This window comes from Solanum pennellii, chromosome 1, assembly GCF_001406875.1.
Source record: "Solanum pennellii chromosome 1, SPENNV200".
In the NCBI taxonomy this organism is placed as follows: Eukaryota; Viridiplantae; Streptophyta; class Magnoliopsida; order Solanales; family Solanaceae; genus Solanum; species Solanum pennellii.
This window is the reverse complement of record NC_028637.1, coordinates 93697979-93723992: the sequence shown is the minus strand read 5'-3', so window position 1 is coordinate 93723992 and position 26014 is coordinate 93697979. Positions and strand designations below refer to the sequence as shown.

At 30.7% G+C, this 26014-nt stretch overlaps 3 protein-coding genes and 1 pseudogene across 3 annotated transcripts; 1 reads left to right on the top strand and 3 right to left on the bottom strand.

Annotated features, from left to right (window-relative positions):
* The first annotated feature begins 5708 nt into the window (after positions 1-5708).
* LOC107008166 (cyclin-U4-1) lies at positions 5709-7965 on the top strand. Its single transcript, XM_015207120.2, has 2 exons — positions 5709-6122; positions 7395-7965. The coding sequence occupies exons 1-2, from the start codon at positions 5782-5784 to the stop codon at positions 7672-7674; spliced, it is 621 nt and encodes a 206-aa protein (XP_015062606.1). The 5' UTR covers positions 5709-5781; the 3' UTR covers positions 7675-7965.
* Positions 7966-11461: 3496 nt separating this feature from the next.
* LOC107028431 lies at positions 11462-13213 on the bottom strand (annotated as a pseudogene).
* A 5357-nt stretch (positions 13214-18570) lies between these two features.
* On the bottom strand, positions 18571-20221 carry LOC107025033 (ankyrin repeat-containing protein BDA1-like). The gene is made up of 2 exons (XM_027912892.1): positions 19614-20221; positions 18571-19526 (listed from the first exon to the last, which is right to left on the bottom strand). The coding sequence occupies exons 1-2, from the start codon at positions 20187-20189 to the stop codon at positions 18702-18704; spliced, it is 1401 nt and encodes a 466-aa protein (XP_027768693.1). The 5' UTR covers positions 20190-20221; the 3' UTR covers positions 18571-18701.
* A 2409-nt stretch (positions 20222-22630) lies between these two features.
* On the bottom strand, positions 22631-24495 carry LOC107005844 (trihelix transcription factor ASIL2). The gene has a single exon (XM_015204499.2). It carries the CDS (start codon positions 24044-24046, stop codon positions 23057-23059), a length of 990 nt encoding a protein of 329 aa, XP_015059985.1. The 5' UTR covers positions 24047-24495; the 3' UTR covers positions 22631-23056.
* Between the last annotated feature and the right edge of the window lie 1519 nt (positions 24496-26014).

Sequence of the window (26014 nt, the reverse complement as noted above, 5' to 3'; positions counted from 1 at the left end):
ATATATATATATATATATATTTATATGTATATAAAATGTATAATGTGTACATTTTTTAATTGATTTTTTTTATATAGAGTAGCTCAAAATATGGAGAACAACTCTCTTACAAGACATGCTTTGCTCTTGTTTCACTCCAAGGAAAAAAACTACCCACTTTATTTTAATATCATTTTTCTTTTAGGGTAGGGCATGGGAGTGCTATTTTAGTCCCCTTTATTTATTTTATATTGCCTTTAGAATTTACCGTCTAACTAATTTGAATTTGATTTATGTCAAGACGTTTTTCATCCTCTAATTTGAAATAGAGATCAATGAAGTCGTTTCGTTTTGACAAGTTCTTCATGATCAACAATAATATATTCATTGTATAGTCTACAAAGTGAAGCTTTGAAAAAGAGTAAAGTGTATGCAAACCTTACCTAGTTACCTTCGAAGTCAAATAGAGAGATTGTATTCGATAGATCACTGGCTGAAAACAAAAAAAAAAAAACATAAAGAAAATATAAAAAACAATAGATAGTAATCAAAACAACACGGAGAGTATAACGGAACAATACTACAACAAAATATTTTTTCTTAATGTAGAAATTGCTTGCAGGTTTTATCAACTTAATACAAAAATGAACCAATTCTTTTCATTTTAACACAAAATTAATCAGTTTTATTCATTTTAACAATGATTTGGCTTAACAACTTTCTCATTTTGGATTTTTTTCACATGTGCAACGTGGAGGTGGGGGATTTGGTCCTAATGTCTTATAATTTTTTGTCTAAAAAAAGAGGGTTTAGATTTTAATTGTTCATATAATCCAGCTGTATGCTTGGATATTTGTATATTATGTGGACGTAAAACACTAAATTGTTGAAAACGATACGAAACCCCTTAAGAGTTATATTGTACATAATTAATAACATTCAAATGACACTGACAAACTAAATCTTTGGTGAGAGTAGTATTATTCATATTTGAGTTTAAGTTATATACGTTGATAGTATTTCAAGGATCATTCGATTTGCATTTGCCCTTATTTTGTGTTGATTATTATTTCTAAAGACATTAGTTTGTATTTTATTTTTTGGATAATGCACAAGTACCCCCTCAACCTATACCCGAAATCTCAGAGACACATTTATACTATACTAAGGTACCCCTACTGAACTTATTTTATAAGTAATTTTTTACCTCTTTTCGGCCTACGTGACACTAGTTTGAAAGAAAAAGTCAATCAGCGTTGGGCCTACAAGATAGTGCCACGTAGGTCAAATGGGTTGAAAATTATTAATAAAATAAGTTCGGAGTGGGGGTGGGGTGGGGTGGGGGGTTATAGGACCTTACCTAACTTCAATTTCTAAAGAAAAAGTTCTACTGTTACAGAGTAAAAATTAAAGATCATCCTATTTATAGGAGTGCGGAGTTAAAAGGGTAAAAAAAATTGTCAAAAATTTCAAAAGGGCATATTAATTTTTTTTTAAAACCAAAAAGGTAAAATCGCTCACGATGTAGCGATTTTTATCGTTAAAAAAGCGAAATCGCTGCAATACCAGCGATTTCTAAACTTGCTTTTTTAAAAAAATAAATAAATAAAAGATTAAACAAATCGCTCCACACGGAGCGATTTTCAAAATAAAAAAAATATTTTTTTATAAGTCGCTGCTTCTGCAGCGACTTCCACTAAATTTTTTAATTTTTTTTTAATTTTTTGCTTTAAAAATTTGATTCAATTTTTTTTAAAAAAAATCATTGCCACCGATTTTTAATTAGTTTTTTTTTTCAAAAATTAAATCGCTGCAAAAAAAATTAGCCGATTAAATTAAATTTTCAAAAAAAAATTAAAATTTAAGTGTAAAGCAAAAAATGTGTTAATTAAGAATTTATTTTATAAACACATATAAAGATCAGTTCCAAAAAATGTGTTAATTAAGAATTCATTTTATTTTTTTTTGAAAACTTAATTTAATCGCCTAATTTTTTTTTGCAGCGATTTAATTAAAAAAAATTTTAAAAAAAATAAATTAAGTGTAAATCGCTGCCTTACAGCGATTTGATTTTTTTTTAAAAAAAACTAATTAAAAATCGCTACCAATGTTTTTTTTTAAAAAAAAAAATTTGAATCAATTTTTTTTTTAAATAAAACAAAAAATAAAAAAAAATTCAAAAACTTAATGGAAGTCGCTGCAGAAGCAGCGACTTATAAAAAAAGTACCTTTTTTTTTATTTTGAAAATCGCTCCGTGTGGAGCGATTTGTTTAATTTTTTTTTTTAAAAAAAGCAAATTTAAGAAATCGCTGCTATTGCAGCGATTTCGCTTTTTCAGAAGGCAAAAGTCGCTACATCGTGAGCGATTTTACCGTTTTGGTTTTAAAAAAAATTGATGTGCCCTTTTGGAATTTTTGACAATTTTTTTTACCCTTTTAACTCCGCACTCCTATTTATAGGGTTAAACGTGCAATCTTAGCTCTATAAGGTCAAAAAAAAAAAAAACTTTCTCAAAATGTTGAATTTCATAATCTTAATAATAAGTCAAATTACCTGCTATCGGTAAATATGTCATTGATTATACATAAAAAGAAATTGTATTGACCATTAATCATATAAAACATGCGTGAAGAAGTGACGAAAAGAATTAACCTTTATTATTTTTTGCACATTTCTGTTGATATTTTTTTTTTGTCTCATATCTTTATGTAGTGCTTTATTTGATTATATATGATCTATATATTTTTCACCTTTTTCTTGTTATAACAACTAATTCATTTATAGAATTTTCTCTAATAAAACACTATAGTTGAGTTCTTTTTGTTCATTTTCTTTTGAACTACGTTAAATTGATCAATTATAAGTTAAAATACTTTGTTTGTTTAGTTAGTTCTTGCTACATAAAAATATATGTACTCAGAGTTGAAGTTAGAGGGCAAGATTCTTTCATTGAGAAAATTATTGAAATCCTTTCTAAAAGTTTTATAACTATACCGTAAATATTGAACGTCTTTTGAGTGAGAAAGTTATGTTATTGTCACAATAAACATAATTATCTGAACAATTAATATGACAATTATTATATAAGATGAAGTAACTAATTGTAACCATTTAAGAAAGCAAAATTTAGAACATTGCTATTAAGAGATTGATTTCTTAAGATATTTACCTCAAGAAAAGGTAACACCAAATAAATGGTAAAGCTTTGGCAATTTCTTAAAGTAAGGTAGTAAAGTAGCTGCCCTAATATACTCTTTTATGAAAACATAATATATATGTTTAACTCGTTTAAGTTTGGACAAATTTATTGATCCGTCTATTTATTATATCAAATCCATCAAAATTTGGATTGATATATTCTACAAATTAATCAATAAATTTTTTGTCAAAATATATATATTTCTATTTGAAATGTTCTATGTAGTATAATAATAAAGAAAAAAAGTAATATTATTATGTAATTATATAAAATAATTAAAATTTAGTAAGAATTAAGCAGGTTGGATTATGAATCACATTTTAGCCTATCATAATACAATTCATTTGATCATACGTAACTTTTAAACGGGTCAATAATTCACCCTTTATTAACTCGACTCATTTTAACCTGTTCAGCTCAATCTAACTATTTAACACCTCAAATCACATATCTAAATGTAGGTGTACCAATACTCGGGAGGGCAAGTACAATTATTTATTAATTTGAATATTGTATTTTGATATTTTCTTTCTAATAATGATATTTTTCGAATAAATTTACAATTATATTAATTATTTCTTCAATTACTATCTTTCAGCAATATAAATATCAAAATGTCAGCATCACTATCTTTAATGACCAAATACATGAAAATGAGTCGATTCATATAAGGTTAGAACCAATTTGTCATTCACCAAATTTCTGATAGTTCCATCAACCTTTATTGGACTGAATTATTTAATTTAGAAGAGGAAATTTCCTTCTTGGTAACAAAAATTTAACCTTGTCATGAGATATTTAATTATTCCATCTACTCGATCGATTTTTTTTTGAATTCCTTAAACAAAAAACACATAATATGAAACAACAGAATCATGTAGAGATACTGTTTCTCTGGAACGAGTTTATGGATGGAATAATAAGTTTCTGGTTCTCCAAAAATATAATTATTATCCATAGGTAACAAAGAATGTAATTTTTTTTTATACACTATAAAAAAAAAAATTAGATTTGCCATTAATGCACCAACAATGATGGGTATATGTAAATAACAAAAAAATAAAAAAGTGTGATTTCTAATAGTAGGCTAGACATGGTGCCAGTAGACAAAATGAGCACAGACATGCACCTTGTTTTTTTGTGAATAAGCAAGAAAATGTACCTTTGCCAACTATGACTTATTAGGGACAAAAAAGCTTATTAAAAATGAACCTTGCTGTATATTCTATGCTTTTTATTCTTCTATTAATTTCTCTATTTTGCCCTCAAGATCTAAACATTTATCCATCAAAACTTTTTATGATAATGGCAAAGATTTATGTATAATTAGCAATGTGCAAATCTAGTTTATTGTTTTTAAATTAAGTTCAATAATATAGTTTGAATTTTGAATGTGGAGAGATCTAATCGCGGCGATCTATTTAATTTCTTTTGGATCCTTTTTTGCCTACAAATTATAATTATGGCTGGAAAAGCAAGAACATTGTTGTATTAAAGTGTTATTAAGATGCAAAACAAAAATCCTAATTATGTAACCTAATTGCTCATAGAATCAAAACACATGAAAGATCATTTTAATTTGAAAAAAAAAAAATGGGACCTACAATCAACATGTAAGGAACACTAATCCACATGTAATCACATGATAATTAATCTAAAAGGCATGCCCATCACTCTTTCCCCATTATCATTTTTCTAACACTTTTTCCCACAAGAAAGGGGGGGAAAAGAGCTTATAATTAATAACTTTAGTCTTAAAAAGAAAAGGTGACTACTCAACACAACCAAAACAAACAATCTTTCCCTCTCTCACAAACTTGAGTTCAAATTAAAGAATCCAAATCTAATTCAATACCATATAAACTTTAATTTCTAGCCTAAAAGACACCCCAAGAAATAAGATACAAGAAGCAAAAATAAAAATTTAATTTATAGTCTAGCAATCAATATTATCGACCGAAAAGAGAGATCAGGTTTTCAAATTCAAGCAGAGAAAGAAATCAAAGACAAAGTGATTTGTTTCTATTGATCTAAGTTAAAAGAGTTACTCAGTACCTGTGAATTGTGATGATAGAAAGTAACAAAATTCAACAGAATAATTAAAAGATATACAGTCATAAGCTGAGGTCAAATTATTTGGGAGCATCAAAGATACGATAATGTCATGTTCAAAAGTATACTTAGGACTAAATATTAATTCGATCGTGCACTCAATAAAACACATCAAGTTCATTAAATCTTCGTATATCTCAGGAAAAAAAAACTCAACCAACATCAACATATAGTCTCAAATGACATATTTCAAATATACAAGGCTATTTTTGTGTAACTAAAGTTGCCCACCAAAAAATAACAACCAACATTACAGGTTGTTACTTACAAGATAATAAAAATAAAATGAAAATGAATTTAAATACAAACAAAATTCGAAAAACAACAACAATTCTTTATAATAAAAAAAACAAAACCTTTTACAAAATAGGAAAAAAATAAAAATAAAAATGAAAATCACTTATATATTACAACATGTAAACAACACATTACACACTCATACACATCCCCTTTTTTCCCTTTCTTTCTCTGTACCAAAACAACAACAACAATGGCAGAACTGGAAATTCAAAATCAAAATCTGATGCCGAAACTCATCGATTACTTATCTTCTCTTCTCCAACGAGTCGCTGAAGCTAACGATATCAATGGCCGATTTCAACCACAGAAGATCTCTGTTTTCCACGGACTCACACGGCCAAATATCTCAATTCAGAGCTATTTAGAGAGGATTTTCAAGTACGCAAATTGTAGCCCTTGTTGTTTCGTTGTTGCTTATGTTTATCTCGATCGATTTACTCAGTGTCAACCTTCTTTGCCCATCAACTCCTTCAATATTCATCGTCTTCTTATCACCAGCGTCATGATTGCTGCTAAATTCATGGATGATATGTAAGTAATTTACTCAATTTTCTCTAATCGCCGATAAAGTTCAATTCCAAAGCTAAAATTTTGAGTTTATGAGTTCTGAATTTTGGAAGAAAGAAAAAATGATTCATGAGTTTTAGATGAATTTATTTATATATATGTGTTAAAGTGAATTTGTAAATACAAATATGAGCCAAAATTATTGGGTCTACGCTGAGCAGAACTTGTAGCGTCGTCTGTGACTTTTAAAAATAGAAAATCATCAACATTGAAAGCGAACCTTCATTGTTTTTTTAATTTGAAAGGGTTGTTGAATCATGATTTTTCTTGGGTTTTGATTTTGAATTAGTAATTTTCATAATTTAGGAAAAAATTGTGGGTAAACAGAGTATTTCCATAATTTTATATGGATTTAGTATTTCTTATTAATGCTATATTGAATTGGTGTAAAAGAAACAAAGAGCAAAAAGAAGAAAAACAGTAAAAGGAAAGAGACGATGTATTTGGATGTCTACTTGTATACTCTATGTGTACCTCTTTTAATTGTAATATTTAAGTGTTTCGAAAGTTAATTTGATTAATTTTTAAATTAAAATTTAGTTACATTAATTCAATACTTTAAGATGAAAAATTTAGATATTTAAAACTATACGGAAAGTATTATATATTACAATTTTTTGCATATCAATATGATTAAAACTATTTGGTAAAGTATTAGTCAAAGTTCTTATCATTTTACTCTAAAAAAAATCATAACAATTAAAAGTGGATGAACGGAGTATTGATTATTACTAAATTACTACTCTACCTACATAGTAGTAGACAATGGAGGTTGCATTAAACTATACCCTTTCTTAGTATAATATGGTTATTATTTTAATATCGCGCTATATGATAATAATAATATATTGAGTGTAATTTTATAAGTGAAATTTTGAGAAAAAAAGATGCACACATATCTTATGTCTTAATGGCTTATTCCTAATACCAATACTAATATTCTTATTAGCACTTACCAAAGGTTTAATGATTGGTTAAGAAATCAAATAATGGCAACATAGTGACAAAAAAATGCAACTTGGTTGCTCCTTTATTTTTGAATTTTAAAAAAATCAACCCCACTTTCAAATAGAGCCACCCAATTCTTTTAGTTTCATGGTCAAGATTACACATTCTCATTTGATTTGAAAGCTACATTTCATTAATGACCCTTTCTCACAATTGATTAACACACTTAATTAATATGTAAAGTGTAGTTAAAGTGTAAGCTGAAGTTAACTAATTATATATGTATAGGTACTACAATAATGCATATTATGCAAAAGTTGGAGGAATCAGCATCACAGAGATGAACTTTCTTGAAGTGGATTTCCTATTTGGATTGGGTTTTCATTTAAATGTAACTCCCACTACTTTCCAGACTTATTGTGCATATCTACAAAAAGAGATGCTAATGCAATCACCACCCATGAATTTTGAAGATTCTTCCTTATTTATAGGAAGATCACCAAAGCTTCAATATATTTGTTTCAATGAAGACGAATCGTCTTCGCAGCAACAACAACTAGTTGTTTGATTAGTATTGTTAATGTAGTTATCAGGTTAGGTGTAGGGTTGATTAAACTGAAAATTGTACTGAAAAAAAAAGAAGGGGAAGAAGATTGTGTGGTTCTTGTGTTTTGGTTTTTGTTCTTTTTTATCTTATGTTTGGCAACATTTTGAGGGTGCTTTTTGAAGAACTCATGAAATGAAATGGTATGTACAGATGGGTGTTGCTTTTGCTTTACAGTCTGGCTAAAAAAAGTTGTTTTCTTTATTGTTTTCTGTTGTATTAGATACTTCTTCTTGTTATCCAAGTCAAGATTCCAATGATCTGTATGATTATGACACTGTCAAAAGCACAGGTTGGCATTTTTATAGTTTATACAGATTAGAGTTGCACAATTTTTCAATATGTAGTGCTTATGGTTCGAGCCGTGGAAGCAGTCGTTAGGGTAGGTTATTCATATCAAAGCGCTGATAATGATGAATGTTTTGTGCGTTGACTGTTCTTTTTTCTAGATAATGTGAAAAGAATGTTGTGTCTTCAATAAGAACATTTTATCATGTGTTCACGTGCTCAATTGAAATAACTATATGTGTTCGCAGGTGCTCAATTGGAATAACTATATTTGAACTACAAAATAACAGTATTTGAGATAGTGTGATCTCTTGGTGACTTCCAATTCTAATATAAAAATAGCAGTTAGTAGCCACTTTTAAACTTCGTCTTTGATTTGTAAAATAGCCACTATCAATTTCAAATTGTCTCAATCGAGCTGAATGAGTTCAATGTTTACATTCCTAGCACTTCTTATCTAAAAAATAACAGCATTCCCATTGAAAAACTTTATTATTGCTTATGGATTCATAACTCATCCAACCTGCCCAAGTTTGAACTGATATTCCGTCTTAGTTTGAGTTAGTTATTGACCCGTTCAAATTTGGGATGATTATTGATCCATCTATGTATTAGCTCTGTCAATCAAAGCTTGGATTGATATCTAGCGCAAATTGATCCATAAGTAATTTAAATAAAGCAATTAAAAACTTAATAAGAGTTAGAACGATATAAATCATGACATACATTTTACGCTAAGTAACTTTTAAATTGATCATTAAATCCACTTATTTATTAACTCAATTCATCTTAATCCGCTCAAACTGGTCCATTAGTCACTTGTAATGAAGAAAGGGACATAAAAAAGGTGATGAAGAAGTAGTATGTGGATGAGATTATATTGACAAAGCAAAAGCACTAAAAGAGAATTACTAGATATGTAATTACAATGAAGTATGTGTTATAGTCATTTGTGGTAGTAAAGACAAGTGAAGACATGCACCTTGACAGTTGTATTTTATTCTGGGCAGGGGAACATACTACATGTGCAATCAATCATACAAGTGTACAAATGCTTCTGCATGTGACCAACTTGATACTTGAGACTGACATAATAATATATAATATAAAAAGTTCTTCTTTTTCTTTCAATATATATATGTCTTGTATATATGTTAAGTCATTTTCATCTTTTTAGTACATAAAAGGGGAAATAGGGAGCTAAAATTCAAATCAAATATTTGGTTGTCTAGTGTTATACGTACTGCTAAAAGTACTTAGAATTTGTAATTTTATTGTCAAACTTACGCAAATATACTTTAGTTTGCAATGTTATGTATTTTAACAGATTTTAATGTCTCTAGATACATGTATTTCGGATATATGAGATCAAAATTACGTGTAATTTGTTTTAAATTTATTTGTATTCAAGTGGATTCATATGTATATATATCAAATCTCGATGCCATCTCGCTTGATACTCTCTCATGTATCTAGTATCACATATACATATAGATACATATATCTAGTGTGGGATATATGCATACGAATCTCTCTCGCCTCCCTCCCCAATCTCTCTCCCTCTCTCCCTATTTTCGTGTATATATATAGTATCTTCAATATATGGTAAGATATGCATAATATTTAAAACTTTTAATAATAATAATAGTATATATTACAGTGAAATATGTCTAATTATATAGTTTTTCCTTTTATAAAATAGTATTGGCTAATATTATGAGCTAATACTATGTCGATTTTTTCGATGATACAAATATTACTTGTGGATGTCCATATTTACGGTCAGAATTTAGTAACTGTGGTAACAAATTTTATGTTGTTTAAATGGAGCCCTTGGACTTGACGTATTATATAGTAGCATTTAGTAATCATGAACATTCTCACATTTGCAGACGTAGATTGGAAATGATAAAAAAAAATTAAGTACACTATTGGTTAGAGTGTGTTTGTGAGTGGATATTCCTATTAATGAAAAGTAGAAAAAAACAAAATGTTGTATCGTGGTCCATTGAAAATATAAATTTACATGTGAAATTACAGGGATAGGATCATAGAAATCACATTAAAAGTTGAAGTATACTACACATTAACATTTTGGTGCATGTGATAACAAGTTGTATTTAATATCGCCTCAAATTTGATTTATTGGAAAAAACGGAATTTGATTATCGTTTTTATCGTGAAAAAATTTAGTAAAACTTGATTTTCACTAATTTTAAAAAACCAATCAACTCAGCTACTGAGATTCGTCGCGCGCCTCATTCACATTGTAAAATAGAATAATACAAAAAAGTTACTCCCATAACTTGTCGAGTACATGTGCAATGAAATTGCCATAGCTCTGAACTCCATTTTTTTTTTCATGGAATTGAACAAATTATGTTTGTGCATGTGACCACTTGAGAGTTGAGACTGACATTATTTTCTCTCCAAAAATATTGTTTTCTTCTGTGCGTTTTTTCCTCTCTCTTTCAAGGGATTTCAGTATATTTGTTATGTCATTATCTTCTTTCTGGTTAAAGAAGAAATTCAAATTGAATTTGTCAAAATCTTTTGTCGTGGACGTACCTCTAAAAATACTCTTTTAAAAAATAACAATAAAAAATTGAGGTATATAAGCACTTAAAATTGATTTTACTTTAATAAACATTTGGCTTCAGCTAACAAGCTGTAAGCACTTTCAATTTTGAGAGTGCATAGCTGAACGCTTTAACTTGGTCTCAACTGACAACTAAACACTTTTGTTTGTTTGTGGACGCTCAACACTAAACTGACATATAAAATTTGGAGGTGTCTAGCTAGCTAGATGATCATTTTGTTATTTATAGTTTCAACTGACACAGTGAATATGGTGTGTTGAGGTGTCTAAACGTGCGTACTCAACGTTGAGGCCAAGTTTGAGTGTATATACATTGGTATTATGCCATAATTTTTTCTAACCCTCATAAATCTACCTGAAATAGAAGTAGACCATAGTGTAAGACTATAGCATATTTATAAGCACTAGTAGTTTGGTATGCTATTGGCATGTTCTCTATTCCCTGGCCTTTCAGCTTCAAATAACCTTTGATTCATTGAATTAACAATTGGCACTCTCGGGTTTACTGATGAATAGTAAGACAAATGTTAAGTTATCAATAAGTTTGTCTCTTTTGATAATTAATTTCAACATGTCAACAACTTATGTGTACGTTATATGGTATTCAAAGTCAATGAGAACATAGAATAATGTTCAGAGTCTGAATTCAGACTTGACACAGATTGGTTTTCATTTGAGAGCTTGTTTGATGGTAAAAAACTATGGAAGCGTCAAGAAAACAACACGTAAAGCTACTACTTTCATGAATGTGAAAGTTTGCTGAATCTCTATGTTGAAGCCTATCATCTCAAGAACATGTGATCAAATTCAAAAGGATTTCGATGATTTTGATGAATGATTATGAATATATAGATAAGTGTCACAAATACAACTGCAATGAGGGAATAGTATTGGCTATCTATGGCCTAAAAAAGAATTACATCATATCCTGGTTAATTTTGTACAGTTAAAACTAGCAAAATAGAAACAATGATCATTTCAGATTGAACTCAAGAAGATTGCTTTTGATTTTGTTGTATCTCGGCTCGTAACTTATCATCCATCTCTGTATCAAGATCAAATATTCTGTTAAGGGCATGCATATTTTCAATGATGTCACTCAAATTCCGGTTTTGAGTTCCATCACATTTCAAATGCTGCATTGGTCCATGTAGCATCTTGTTTACTATCCCTAAACTGAGATCATAGATCGCCTTCTTGTTGTTTTCGGAGAGATGATCATCGCCCATCTTAGACAAACACTTTTCAACCTCAGCAGCCCTAATTCTTTCAGCACACGCTCTTAGCTTTTTGATAGTTGGAACAGTCTCGAGAGAGTCTTTAAGTGCTTCAAATTTTTTCACATTCCGAGGAACAGAAATATCGATAAATAGCCTACTCTGGGAGGAGTGAGCAGCTTGAACACCCTCCTTTACGAATATAGGATCTTTCGAAGAAGTGCAGGTGAATATCACATCAGCCTGTGCACCACATGATAACATGTCCGAGAATGGTTTGTACTCTATTATAACACCAGCATTATCCGTATTCAACTCCTCACGGATAGGAGCAACTCTGTCTTCTGTCCTGTTTACGACAACCATCTCTTTACACCCTTTAGCAATCAAATGTCTGATCACAAGTTTTCCCATCTTTCCAGCCCCAACAATCAGCACACGGGGAGACGTTGAAGAAGAATCCGGAATATGTTTCAGCAGAGCAAGCTCCACCGCGGCTGAACTAACTGATACTGATCCACTGGAGATATTTGTATCAGTTCTAACCCTCTTACCCGCTGTAATTGCGTGCTTGAACAACTCTCTTATTTTCCTACCAAATCCAGGCACCATTTCCCCCTGTCCATTCTTAACAACCTGCGCAAGAATTTGACCTTCTCCCAATACTAGTGAATCCAATCCAGCAGCTACCTCAAACAGGTGTTGCATAGCATCTTTATTATACAGCAAAAACTGGTGCTCGCGGAGATCTGTAACAGAAACTCCGCTATACTTACACATCCATTCAGTCACTTCTCTAACCCCTTGATTTTTTGAAAGCGCGACAACATATATCTCAATTCTGTTACAAGTACTCAATACAGCAGCTTCTTCGATGTGATTTAAGGAACATAATTCGCGAATTGCTAGAGGCCAATCTGATTGAGGGATAGATACTTTCTCCCGCAATTCAACTGGTGCTGTATGAATGTTAAGTCCAATAACCATAATGTTGCTACTCATATTCGTATATCGATTAGATGTTTCCAGAACCTCCAAACCTGAAACATTCGATTCCTTTTCTACCATCGATACCTGGCTCGATGAATACGAATACACCAATGGCTTAATCCTACTATGACTCCTTCCCAAAAATCTAACTTGATCGCGAAAACAATGCACAGAAGATGAATAATCACAATGGAAACTGCAACGACCTGTCTCTGCAACTGCAAAAGAAGTAGCAAAACTACTCGCCATTGCAATACAATTCATGGAAGATGATTGAATCACCAAGTATAACAGTTACATATTTATAAGCTAAGGGTTTCTCTAATCCTTCTATAATTAGAACTATAAATTTCCTTTTTCGATTTGTATATTCAATTTACTTTCCATAAAAGTAAGTTTCCATTTATGAAATAAAATTTTTTTTGTTTTCGCATAAAGCTTTCACTAATTTTAAAGGGTTTTTAAAAAATATGCGACAAGTAAGCATTGAACAAAAAAAAAGTACAAAAGGAAGCGAGAGTGGAATGAATTAAGTAGATTTTCAATTATATTTTTTTTCTCATTTGTTCTGTTATTATAAGTAATATTTTGACTAGTGCATGCGGTTTTATTTTATTTTATTTTCTTATCAAAAAAATATTTTAATGGTCTCTTTATAATTCAAATGACATACTCTAGATGAAGTTGTATTATGATGAATTTATTACAAAATATCACGTTATGCTTTTAATAATACTAGTTTAAAGTATGTGTTTTGTGCGTATATTATAGTATTATGATGATTATTATCAAAATTATAGTTTTGATTATAATTTTTAATATGATACATAAATAATAATAATATATTCAATAAAATCTCATAAATAAAGGAGTATGGAAATCATTGATAAGAAAATTATTTCTTGGTCCATTCATTGCAATTCATCTCACCTTTCATTATTATAATTCAAAAATAACATTAGTTAGATATTAATTATTAGGAACGTATTATAGACTTTTCATATTTAAAAATAATATAAAGAACGCTCATTTGGCTTTTTTATATATATATTACTTCCATTATTTTATGTGACAATATTTCATCAGGAGTTTAAGAAATAAATGAAAACTTTAAAATGTTTATCAATTTGTCTTTCAAAAAAATAATCATATTAAAAAGTAGACTCATGTTTCTCTTTATTCATATATGTATCGAAGTACTATCTTTAAAATTAAGTGGGACCAACAAGGATAAAAAAAGAATTTTATCTTTAAATATTTATCAAATAAGGAAATATGACATTCTTTTTACGATTGATAAAAAGAAAATGGTGTCACATAAAATAAGACGGAAGGAGTAGAAGAAATCAGGTACCTATATATCAACATGTAACCAATTAATGAAATTTGTCCAATCAAACATAATTTGCAGAATCAGAAAAGCAACTTTTAATCAACTTATATATATTTGATAATTGATATATAGAACTATTCAATGTCATCGATTATTTTAATAGAGCATTAGACTTGTTAAATATGTTTGACCCTTAAATAGAGAACTACACTAAAATCTGATTGATTTGCATTTGTATCGTTTGATTTTCAGTTTGTATTTTTTGTGTTTATGCAGAACATAAAGATCTAATTGGGCTGTAATTGTATCGGATTATATTTAAATTCCTGGAGTTATGATTATGTGTATAATTGATACATTAAGTAATTTGTATTTGCATAAAAGTTGTATAATTGATACAAAATCAAACATACAATTTGAATTTGCTGTTTTAGGGATTAAATTTTACTTTAATGTGATTTATATTTGTACATATTGAAATTTTCAAAGGAAATTTTTCCATAAAGTTCAATAATGGAATTAAATTTTTTGCCCCAATAAATTATTATTTGTATTGAGTTAAGGGGTTGTAATGATTTTATAAAAAAAATATTGAATTATTGGTGAAATTTTCAATTTTATAACTTTTGTTAATGGTTAAATTGATAACGCAATAAGCATATATTAAAATTACTATTTCATGGATTCCTTGGTAATATAACAATGACTAAAATTTATCACTTTTTTCTAAATTTTGTATTATGGACAAAGACAAATAAGAAATTATTATTTCATTCCTTTAGTATTATAACAATGACTATAAAATTTATCACTTTTTTTCGAAAATTTGTATTATGGACGAAGACAAAGAAGTAATGTTGTTTAGTTTCCTCGACTAATTGCACGAGTCTTTAATTAAAAGAAATTCGAACAATTATGTCTTAAATAAAAGTGATCTATGTAAAAATTTGTGTTGGACTTTTACTCTTATAACTATTTCTATTTTTATGAATATGTGTATATATGATATGAGCATATATAACATACAAATATAATTTTTATATTTGTGTAAATCTAGAATTTACTCTTTTTTTTATTGGTTAAAATTGAAACCGAACAGTTGAAAAGCAAAAACCAATTAAATGAAAATCGATAATAAATATTTGATTGATTTGATTATCAATTTAGCATATTTACAAACCGTAAATCGATTAACTGATCCTCTAATATATAAATTTCCGAATGGAAGCAACCGATGCACAACTCTAATGAAAATTGCTTCAAACCTGTTCTTCAGGCATAAATAAATGAGTTAAGTGTCAAAAACACACATAAACTATTTATTTTTTTTGAATTTCATACCTAAACTATTGAAAATTTGAGTTTCAAATCTAAACTATCACTTTCTAGTTTGAGAAACACACATATTTGTTTTATACCACTCTCATCATGGGATGTGTAATACACTTTCTCTTTTATTTTAAAGAATTTCCACATCACACTCCACATGGAGAAAATATTCAACCTTGACAAAAAATAAATAAATTATTAGTATTAGCTAAAAAAAAAAATTAAAAACTATTATAAAAAAATAATATTTTCTTTTATAAAATAAAATGTAAAATATTTTTCTTACCCCACACCATTTTTTAATGTTTTTTATTTTGTTTAATTTCTTTTATAAAATTATTTCATTTTTCACTTCATCTCCTCCCCCTCATCAAATACTAATTTAGATATTATTTTATTTTCTTAAAAATATAATTCTACCCATCCCACTTAACCCTCTATTTTCAATTTTTTCCCCATTGTTTAGATATATATATCGAAAATATTTTTTACTTCCCGCCACAAGACTTTTTATATTTTTTAGTTGTTTATGTTATATTCAATACACTAGTAGAATTTTTTTTCCTAAAAATATATGTACGTGCATATCTAACACAAAATAAGAAAAACATAAAAAAATAAAAAATTGGAGCGGAAAATTAAATAGAATGCGGTGATTTTTTTAAATAAAATAATATCAATTTCTATCGGGAGGGGGAGGGGAAGTATGAAATATGAAAATTTTAAAAATATTCTATAAATGATTTTTTTAAAAAAAAGAATGGGGTTGTCGGGGGGAGGGGGGTTACGTGCAGGAGGCGGTGGGAGTGAGATAAGAAAAATAATTTAATTTTTTATATGGATGGTGGTCTTTAATTTTTAATTAATATTAATTTTTATTATTTAATGATGGAATACCATGTGTCGAAGTTTTTTCATATAAAAGAAAGAGTGTACTACACACACCACTGAGGTGTGTTTCTCAACTAAAAAGTGATAGTTTAGGTATGAAACTCACACTTTCAATAGTTTAGGTATGAAACTCAAAAAAAAGTGAATAGTTTAAATGTGTTTTTAACACTTATCTCTAAATAAATTTTAAACACACATAAATTTTTGAAAAGGAACCATTGGCAGTTTTAAATTAATTAAAATACTTTAAATATTTACATCAAAATAGAGTTCTAATACATATTAATTTTGGAATACTAAGTTAGGTGCAAACTCTATTAGGTATATATATTGAGCTTATCTCAAAATTATGTCATTCAACTTTATTTATTTAGTAAAGTTATTGAATTTTGTTTTGTATTTAATAAAATCACTCGATTTAGGTTTTTGATTTAATAAAATTGTTTAACTAAATTTATCAATGCAAGTAGGATAATTTTTAAATTATAAAATAAAGTTAAGTGATTTTCTAATAGAATCACAGTTAAATAACCATTTAAGATATTATCCCAATACTATTTAGCTCTTTGTATTATATATCATACCTTTTGTTCTAGGCTCACAATATTTTTATTTTATATATTATACATAATATTCAGTCAAAGTTATATTGGTATCATAACAAAACAATGTGTTATATATGATATAAGGGAAGACTCTTCTAAACTTCGAAGTCTTTCCCCCATAAATTTGAGGCCCAAATTTTTTTAATTAATAATGAATTTTATGATTTTAATTTTTTTTAAAAAAAATATAAATGTAGAAATTAAAAAAAATTGTATCCCTTACCCTTAGATTAGATAATATTTTAAATTTTTTAAATTGAACTATGCACATCTCCATATTAGTAAATAATTTTTTATACAACATCATCCAACGAATTGTATTACAAACAAATGACTAACATCTTATTATGAATTAATTTTAACTACTAATATTATTAACAATAATAGTAGTATCTATTTAAAAACTTTTTTTAACAAGTACGCTATAAAGAAAAAGTATGGAAAGGAAAGAGATGAAAATGCAAGTCTCACATTAAAAATTGAATTTATACCACTAATCTTATTGAAATTGTCACGCAAGTGCAAAAAGAGGTGGCAAAGACACTCGCGGCTATCAATTAAATACAGAGTTCATAACCGTATTGAAAAAAGATGTTTTGAATTTTCAAATGCACAACACTTATAAGTTGTATAATTGATACAAAATCAAACATACAATTTGAATTTGCTGTTTTTGGGATTAAAATTTACTTTGATGTGATTTATATTTGTATATATTGAAATTTTCAAAGGAAATTTTTCCATAAAGTTCAATAATGGAATTAAACTTTCTTTCCCCAATAAATTATTATTTGTATTGGGTTAACGGGTTGTAATGATTTTGTTAAAAAAAATATTGAATTATCGATGAAATTTTCAATTTTATAACTTTTGTTAATAGTTAAACTGATAACCCAATAAGCATACAGTAAAATTACTATTTCATTCCTTTAGTCATATAACAATGACTATAAAATTTATCACTTTTTTTGAAAATTTGTATTATGGACAAAGACAAAGAAGTAATGTTGTTTAGTTTCCTCGACTAATTGCACGAGTCTTTAAACAATTATGTCTTAAATAAAAGTGACTTATGTAAAAATTTGTGTTGAACTTTTACTTTTATACCCATTTCTATTTTTATGAATATGATATGAGTATATATAACATACAAATATAATTTTTATATTTGTTAAATCTAAAATTTATTTTTTTTTATTGGTTAAAATTGCTTCAAACCCGTTCTTCAGGTATAAATAAATGATATAAGTATCAAAAACACACCTAAATTACACGATATATATGGTAAATTTTCTATAATTCTGTAGATCCATATATTTTTGAGAACCCCCTCAATAACAAATAAAAAAATAGATGGCTCAATAGTAAGACCCAGGATTGTTATGCTGGTTTCCAAAATATATTATTTAATTATTTCGTATATCATTTTAATTATATATATGGTATTTTTTTCGGACAAAGAGTGTCCAATTGGACACCTCACTATATATGTGGCTACGCCATTGTGCTTAACCGCGTAATTTTCTCTAAAAAGTAGCTTACATAAAATGATTATGTCGCACTGAGGTACAAACTAGTAGAGCAACACAGCGGAGAATGCAGAGAAATCATAATGAATTAGCAGTGAGAAAGGTAAACTATTTATATGTTACAAAGGTAATACATTAGCCAATGAAGGAGCTAGCTCCACTCGAGCCCTAAAGTACTGGACGCGATATAGGATGATATATGTTGGCTAACTATCTAAACAGTTCACAAATCTTAATAATAAATTTAGGTTTCTTGCAATGATTTCTCAACAACTTTGTAACGTGAGGCAAGAATACTGGAAACACTATGGAAAAGATAGTAAATAACAGAGAAATTCCCCGGTTAGGCGTTATGGCAGACATCACAGTATCATAGGTTGCTATCAAGGCAACAAGTGAGATCTGTAGTTCCAATTGCAAAGGAAATCCTATGGTCAGGAAATTTATAGTGTGAAGGGACACATAAAACCCGATGGAGTTGAAAACCAAGAACAAGCCATAAGAAATTGGATTGTTGGTTCCCATCACTGACTGTCCTGCGATACGTCGCAAGGACATTATGCCATCACTACTGCTGCTGTTATTGTGATCATCATCAGGCCAGTAAGTGTCCTGCCAAACACCTCCTGGTGGACTAAGTACTGTTTGATAAGTTGCTGTTGCAATTAAAATAGCAATCACAAGAAGAGTGTCTCTTACTTTTCCTGGACAATCTTTGGTTTTATTGTACTTGAAGAAATCCTGAAGCTTCTTAGAATTAGATCGAGGAGGCGTATCACTCGTTTGTTCTCTGCTGGATTGTTCATTTGATGGATCTTGAACTGGAACAACCCAAGATTGTGGCAAACCTTCTTGTGGCGAAGATTGCAAGTTTTCAGCTAATAAAGCACCAGATGTTCTTAGAATTTCCTCAATGTCTCTATCTCCGGATTCTTTAACTAGTACTTCCAAAGGTGTAAGGCCTCCTTTGTTCAAAGAATTCACCTCAATAGTGCCTTTAGCAACAGAATTTTCGTCGAGCAATAGATCAACAACCTGGATGATCATTTCTCTTATCCGTTATTGAAATTTAAGAAGTTGAATATGATGAGATAAAAGAGGCATAGTAATGAAGATACTTGCCTCGAATTGCTTAGTTGACGTAGCAAGATGCAAAACAGTGTTTCCTTGGATATCCTTCTTGTTTAAAAGACCATACTTGTTGAGTTCTTTGAGATTCTCGAGCAGTAATTTGAAAGCTTCAAACTGATGATTCTTGACAGCTAAATGAAGACAAGTCTCGCCACGGGAAGTCACTTCTGCTACAGAGTTTGGAGAAGCCACAAGAAGCTCCTTTATAACATGTTTTCTGCCTTTGATTACTGCATAGTGAAGGGGAATTTTTCTGTCCTTCCCTTTGATAAGGCATAAGTTACGGTCAACGTTCAATAGCTCCTTCACAATCTCTATATCTCCATTTGCTGAGGCAATATGCAAAGGGCTGAAACCATCCTGGTTTAGTTCTCTTGCAAATTCGGGCCTCAAATGAATGATCTCCTTAGCAAACTCAACATGGACACTCAAACAAGCAATATGCAGAGGAGTTTCATTACTACCTGCTAATGAAACTGTGCTGAGCAGAAAAGGGACTTCTTTGATCAAGCTTTGCAAGTGATGAACATCTCCTTTTTGAGCAGCCTCTCTCAGCCTTCTGTCCATCAGTTCTACCAACGAATTATGCAATTCTTTTCGGTTTTATCGTTTCGATTTTAGTTTCTTTCATCAAGTTGTGCTCAGCAGATGGGAATATCTCAGTCTGAAAATCTCAAATTCAACTCTTTTAGAAAGGAGTTCAGTTTGACTTGTTTAGGATGAGAGTTTTCTTCTTCAATTAGCAAATCTCAGATTTATTAAATAGGAAGACAAATGTTAGTTATCAATTAGTCACACTCTTTTTGATATTTTAAGTTCAATATGTCAAACAAATCATGCTGAAAAGTCAATAAAATGTATATAATTGTTGTGCTAAAATCATACCTGAGTTGTTGTTTATTTAATTAGACATTTGGAAATTTATTTATTTCTTAATCGTGTATTTAGATATGTAAGCAACTCAAAGTCAATGTAATGTATAGTATAGAATTGTTGTGCTTAAACCATCTGAGCCTTTGCTGAATGGGTCAAACTTTCTGGTATGTTGTTCAAATAGTGATTCTGAATTATAAAGTTTGTTTGATGGTAAAATACTATGGAAGCGTCAAGAGAACAACACGTCAACCTATTTTTCATATAAGACCATTTAAAAGCGATCAAGTAAAAGTGATTGCAATAAATCTCACAACTCACAAGTAATTTTTTATTTAGAATTTCAATACGTCCTGACTGAACCTCAAAAGAATAAGAAAATACAGGAGGATGGTGTTCAAGTAGCTGTCTAGTTTATAAACCAGGATAAGAATTCTAGGTTTCTCAACGCGACAACGTTACTGTAATGAAAGGATACAGTATTGATAAGGATTAAAAAAAAGAAGAAAAAAGTTGTCCAGTAAGATATCATGGACAACATCACAGAAAAATAGGCCATGGCCAAGGAAATAAGTGAGACTTGCAGTTCTAATTGCAAAAGGAAATCCTATTATAAGGAAATTTATCGTGTGGAGGGAGGGATATGAAAAATCCGAGGGAGTTGAAACACAAGAACATGCCATAGGCAAATGGATGGCTGGTAGCCATCACTGACTGTCCTGTGAAATGCCTCGGGGGCACTACTACTACGCGATCATGACTAGTACTGTTGTTATTGTCGACAGGCCAGTAAGTGTCCTGCCATAAGCCAATTTAATGATTTTTAAATAAATTGCTGTCTAAGCTGCGATTTTTTTACAAAATTTTTAAAAATATTTGATTTAAAAAAAAAATTGGAAACAAATGGCCAGCGATTTGCTCTTAATTTCTCTTCTTTTTTAATTTCAAATAAAAAAATAAAAATAAAAAGTTAAAGAAATCGCTGCTTAGGCAGCAACTTATTAAAAAATCATTAAAAAAATTATTTTGAAAATCGCTGCCAAGACAGCGATTTTCTTTAAAAAGATAATCAAATTTTACAAATCACTGCTATTGCAGCGATTTTGCTTTTTCCGGCGAGCGACATCGCTGCTCGTCTAGCGATTTTTATCATTTTGGTTAAAATAAAAATCATATATCATTTTGAAATTTTTGTTAACATTTTATATCCTTTAGGCTCCGAACTCGATATTAATAGGAGTAACACTACTTCGTAATTCGTATTCTGGGAATACATCATGAAACAACGTAACAACCATGAAAACAAAGTACTAGGGATTGCGATCAGCTACTCCAATTGCAGGGAATCAACCCAAACAATGACTTGGATCAATTCAGGGAAAGCCATGAAGACAGAACAAAAGTATTTGCGAGTCATCAACGAAGGCCTTTATCATGTACAGGTCTAATCATCACAGAAAAGCAAGACTAACTTGCAGCATTAACATTGAACAAATTACACATTACATCAAAAAACAGAAACCAACAAATCTAGGGGCGCGGGGGGAGCATGTTTGATTCTTTGGTTATACTAAATGAACTGCATGTGGACGCGTTCACAAGGCAACTCACATTCTTGAAGAGACCCAAATTTCTACTTACTAAAAACAACAAGAAACTGAAAAGGTAACTCTTCTCTACAACAGATGCACAAATCACGACATTTAACAATGTTATTTATAACATTCAAATATTACCATATCAACATGAATTAGGGACCCAAACTTTTTGCATCTTGTAACCAAATTAAATATAGAACATGGTTCATTGGTCCCATTTCTAAAAGTGTGATCTTTGTATTCAGACAAGGCATATAGATAGTACACTAGTATCGTTTGTTACAGAATACAGATGTAATGGCTGCGTAGTGACATGCATTTAGTAAAAGAACAAGCAGAATCACTCTCATAGCAAGGCAGGGTCTATCCAAGTGTATATTTTCCTAAATTACTGCTTCAGGTCAAGTAAATTGCTAACAGATTAAGTCTCTGAATGAACACTTCCTTTCCCATCTCCGAAGTGGTCGACACACACCAGAAATGGCTAGCCACAAAATCGTTTTCTAGCACTAGAACATAGTATTTAAGAGTAGCAGATGCAGAACAAAAAACAGAACCTAATTTCCAAAGTACAATTGTATTTCTAGCAATGGAGTACTGCAATTTTAAACTCCAGTAAGCAACATCATTATAGACATCGACCAAATTAAACAGGCACTACGGACTACTAACAATGACTCGAATGTCAGAACCCTGATCTAAACGCCTGGCATTACATAATCACTGCAAGGAGTATCATGCAATGCTAGCACAAATCCATAACAAAAAGATGCTACATCAATGAACTGATAAGTTTCTATTCTGGCATTCTTCTGCTACTCAAGTTTATACCAAGATGGAAGGGAAAGGCATATTGCAAGCTCAATATATATGGGAAATTAGCTAATCCAGTATGCATTCTGCAATTCAATGCTGCAAAATATTCACCAAAAAAGGGAACTTTATCACACACCTAAGATTAATCTAGCATTCAGGAGTTGGCACTCTCTTGGCCTTCTTATATTTCTCCTCTGATAACGCCTGAGCAAACGCCTCCACAACCCTTTGCTGTGACTCGAGTATCATCTCAGTTCTTTTCATCTCCATTTCCATTCTCATCCGTTCCAACTCTCTTGCCGCGTCCATCTTCATCCTCTCCATTCTGACGAATCCATCACCTAATACCTTTATCGCAGCCACCATTTCCACCATGGGATCCTCCTTTTTCTTCTCCCTCACTCCTTCACCAACCACCCTTTTCCCCAAATCAGCTTTCTTCACGAATCCATCCCTGAACATCTGACTAGACCCAAAATTACTAGGGGTTTCAACTCGAGCCTCCTCAAATCTACTATACGGTTTCGCCATTGGAGGAGCTAACCCGGGCATCCCAGGTATCCGGATCCGAAACCCACCTCCTCCATTACTCACAACCCCTTGGAAACTACTCCGATTACCCGTGTGCACATTGTTACCATACAAATCCCCAACAAGTTTAACGCCATTTTGATGGTAATCTTCTACATCCTCATCAGCTTCATCCTCACTGGGCGGTGGAGAAACAGCATTAGGACCTCTCTCCATCATATCCATACGCTTAAAATGCACCCAAGCAGAGCAATAACGATGAGATCGAGCCCCACCATACGGAGCAGCACGCTGGATTTCAGCACGATAACGTTTCCGAAGCTTCTCCATCTTATGCCGGCATTGCACAGCGGTCTTCGGTGGATCAACAGGGCATCTAGAACCAACATCCTCAGCAACCTCCTGCCAATGATTCGCCCGTAGATTCCCCTTCCTTAGAGAATACCACTTATCCCTATAAGCATCAATGAGCGCTATTGTCTCGTCATGTGACCAACACGGCGGCGGAAGACGTCGAGAAGGCACCGCAACTGTAACGTTGGATGAAGACAGAATCTGTGATGGGGTGGTCGAAAAATCTTGAGTTGATGGAGAAAAAGTCGCCATTGTTGTGGGTATTACAGAATAATATCGAATCTCTCAAAATCAGTAAACACCCAGAATTAGTTAACCGGTTCAGATTTATAATAGAAAAAGAGAAGAAGGAAAAGGGGTTGTGGCTGTGGTGGTGGTTGGTGGCGGCGGAGGAAAACGGAGGCATAATGAAAAAAATGTTTAGGTTAAAAGGGAGGGGGGAGATCTAGAGAGAGAGAGAAAGAGAGAGAGAGAGAGGAGGCCACCGCTAAAGGGGGTGTGTGGCTAACGTGCGCGGAGGGCGTAATAATGTTGACCGAGTAGTGCTTGCTGCGTTCGGCGCCCACCGGCCAACGAGGCGTCAGGTGGCAGAGGCGTTTGTGGTGTGGCCTTAAAAGATTAAATTTTATGGGCTTTTGAGCGTTTCTTGTGGGCGGAGGCGACAAACACTTTCCGTTCTTTCTTTATAGCTACGTAATAACATGTTGATGACTTTAAACTAAAGTTTGCCGGCTATACTTTATTACTATATATAAAATTGAATAAATAGTTTAATCCAAAATATCTAGTCAATATTTTCAATTATTAAAAAAAAGTCTCTATTAAAACTTAGATCTCCTATTTTTTAATGTTATTTACGATAACAAATCACTTATTTTATAGTTAGTTAAATTCTTTTATCGATAGTTTTGATAGTTGGACTTTATAAATAAAAAGGGAAAGATTCAAATATATCATAAACTTTGAGAAAAAGTTTATTCATATCCTTCATTCAAAGTTTAGCTAATCTTGGTTATTTTATTTTAGAAAAAGCTTATTCATGCTATGATTTGTTTAAAAAAAAGTATTTATTCTTGACACGTGATAAGTATGATGCAACTAAATTATTAATTAAATTATTTTTTAAAGGAAAAGGCTTAAATATATTGTCCAACTTTGAGAAAAGGCTCATTTATGTCACTCGTTAAAAGTTTAATTCATTTGTGTTATTTTAGTTAACAAATAATTGTATAAATGAGCTTTCTCTCAAATAGAAATGACATAGATGAATTTTTTCTCAAAGTTTAATGGCATATTTAAGTTTTTTTTCTTAAATAAATAACACAACTAATATGTTCGTCTAAGCAAAAATCTCACATTGGTGGCTAATGGAACGAGCTCTTTATAAGTTTGAACGATCCTTTTTCCTTTGAACTAATTTTTGAAGTGTGAGTTAGGCCTAAAACCTAATTTAATATGGTAGGCCAAAAACCTTATTTAACATGGTATCAGACCAGAATCCGTCTCTCCCAATGTTGGACACAAAAAATTTGAAATTGCCCAAAAATACCCATGCACCAAATGTTTAATCTCCCTTTGAGTTAGCTTTTGAGATGTGAGCTCGATGACTAATTAATAATGTTACTATAGAATATGTTTATTCTAGTTTTGAAAAGTTCCAAACAAATGTATTATTAGGAAAAGACATAAATTTTCCCTTAAACGTATACTTAAAAGTCAATTACACGCTTAAATCATCATAGTGACCTATTACACACCTATATTATTCAAAAGTGAATTTTCTAACCCCCTAAAATTGACGTGGCAAAAAAAAAATAGGCGCGTTAGTTTGGAAAAATAGTAAAAAAAAAAAGAAGCATAATACATATATTGAACCCTAAAATTAGCTTCAAATTTTAACTTTGACCTCCGACTTTCATAATGCACAAACAGGCACTTTAACTATCCAATTTTTAAATAAATAAACACATGAGCCCTACATGGCAAAATACATGTAGGACAAAAAGTGACATGTAGGATGACATATAGGACATATGTGTCTATTTGTTCAACTTTACAAGTTTCAGTGTCTATTTGTGCACACCCAAAGTTGAAGGGCACAAATGTGATTCAAAACCAAGTTAAAGGGCATAATTATGTATTATGCCCAAAAAAAATGTTATAATCTTCTTTTCTACCCCCACACCTACACATCTTCTTCTTCACCCCCCCCCCCCCCCC

Bases quoted from the DNA above. Each gene is read 5' to 3' on its own strand.
- LOC107008166 (XM_015207120.2), top strand. From the start codon at position 5,782: ATGGCAGAACTGGAAATTCAAAATCAAAATCTGATGCCGAAACTCATC. The intron at 6,123-7,394 runs GTAAGTAATTTA...ATATATGTATAG, and splicing joins GCTAAATTCATGGATGATAT to GTACTACAATAATGCATATT.
- LOC107025033 (XM_027912892.1), bottom strand. From the start codon at position 20,189: ATGGACAGAAGGCTGAGAGAGGCTGCTCAAAAAGGAGATGTTCATCAC. The intron at 19,527-19,613 runs GCAAGTATCTTC...ATGATCATCCAG, and splicing joins CGTCAACTAAGCAATTCGAG to GTTGTTGATCTATTGCTCGA.
- LOC107005844 (XM_015204499.2), bottom strand. From the start codon at position 24,046: ATGGCGACTTTTTCTCCATCAACTCAAGATTTTTCGACCACCCCATCA.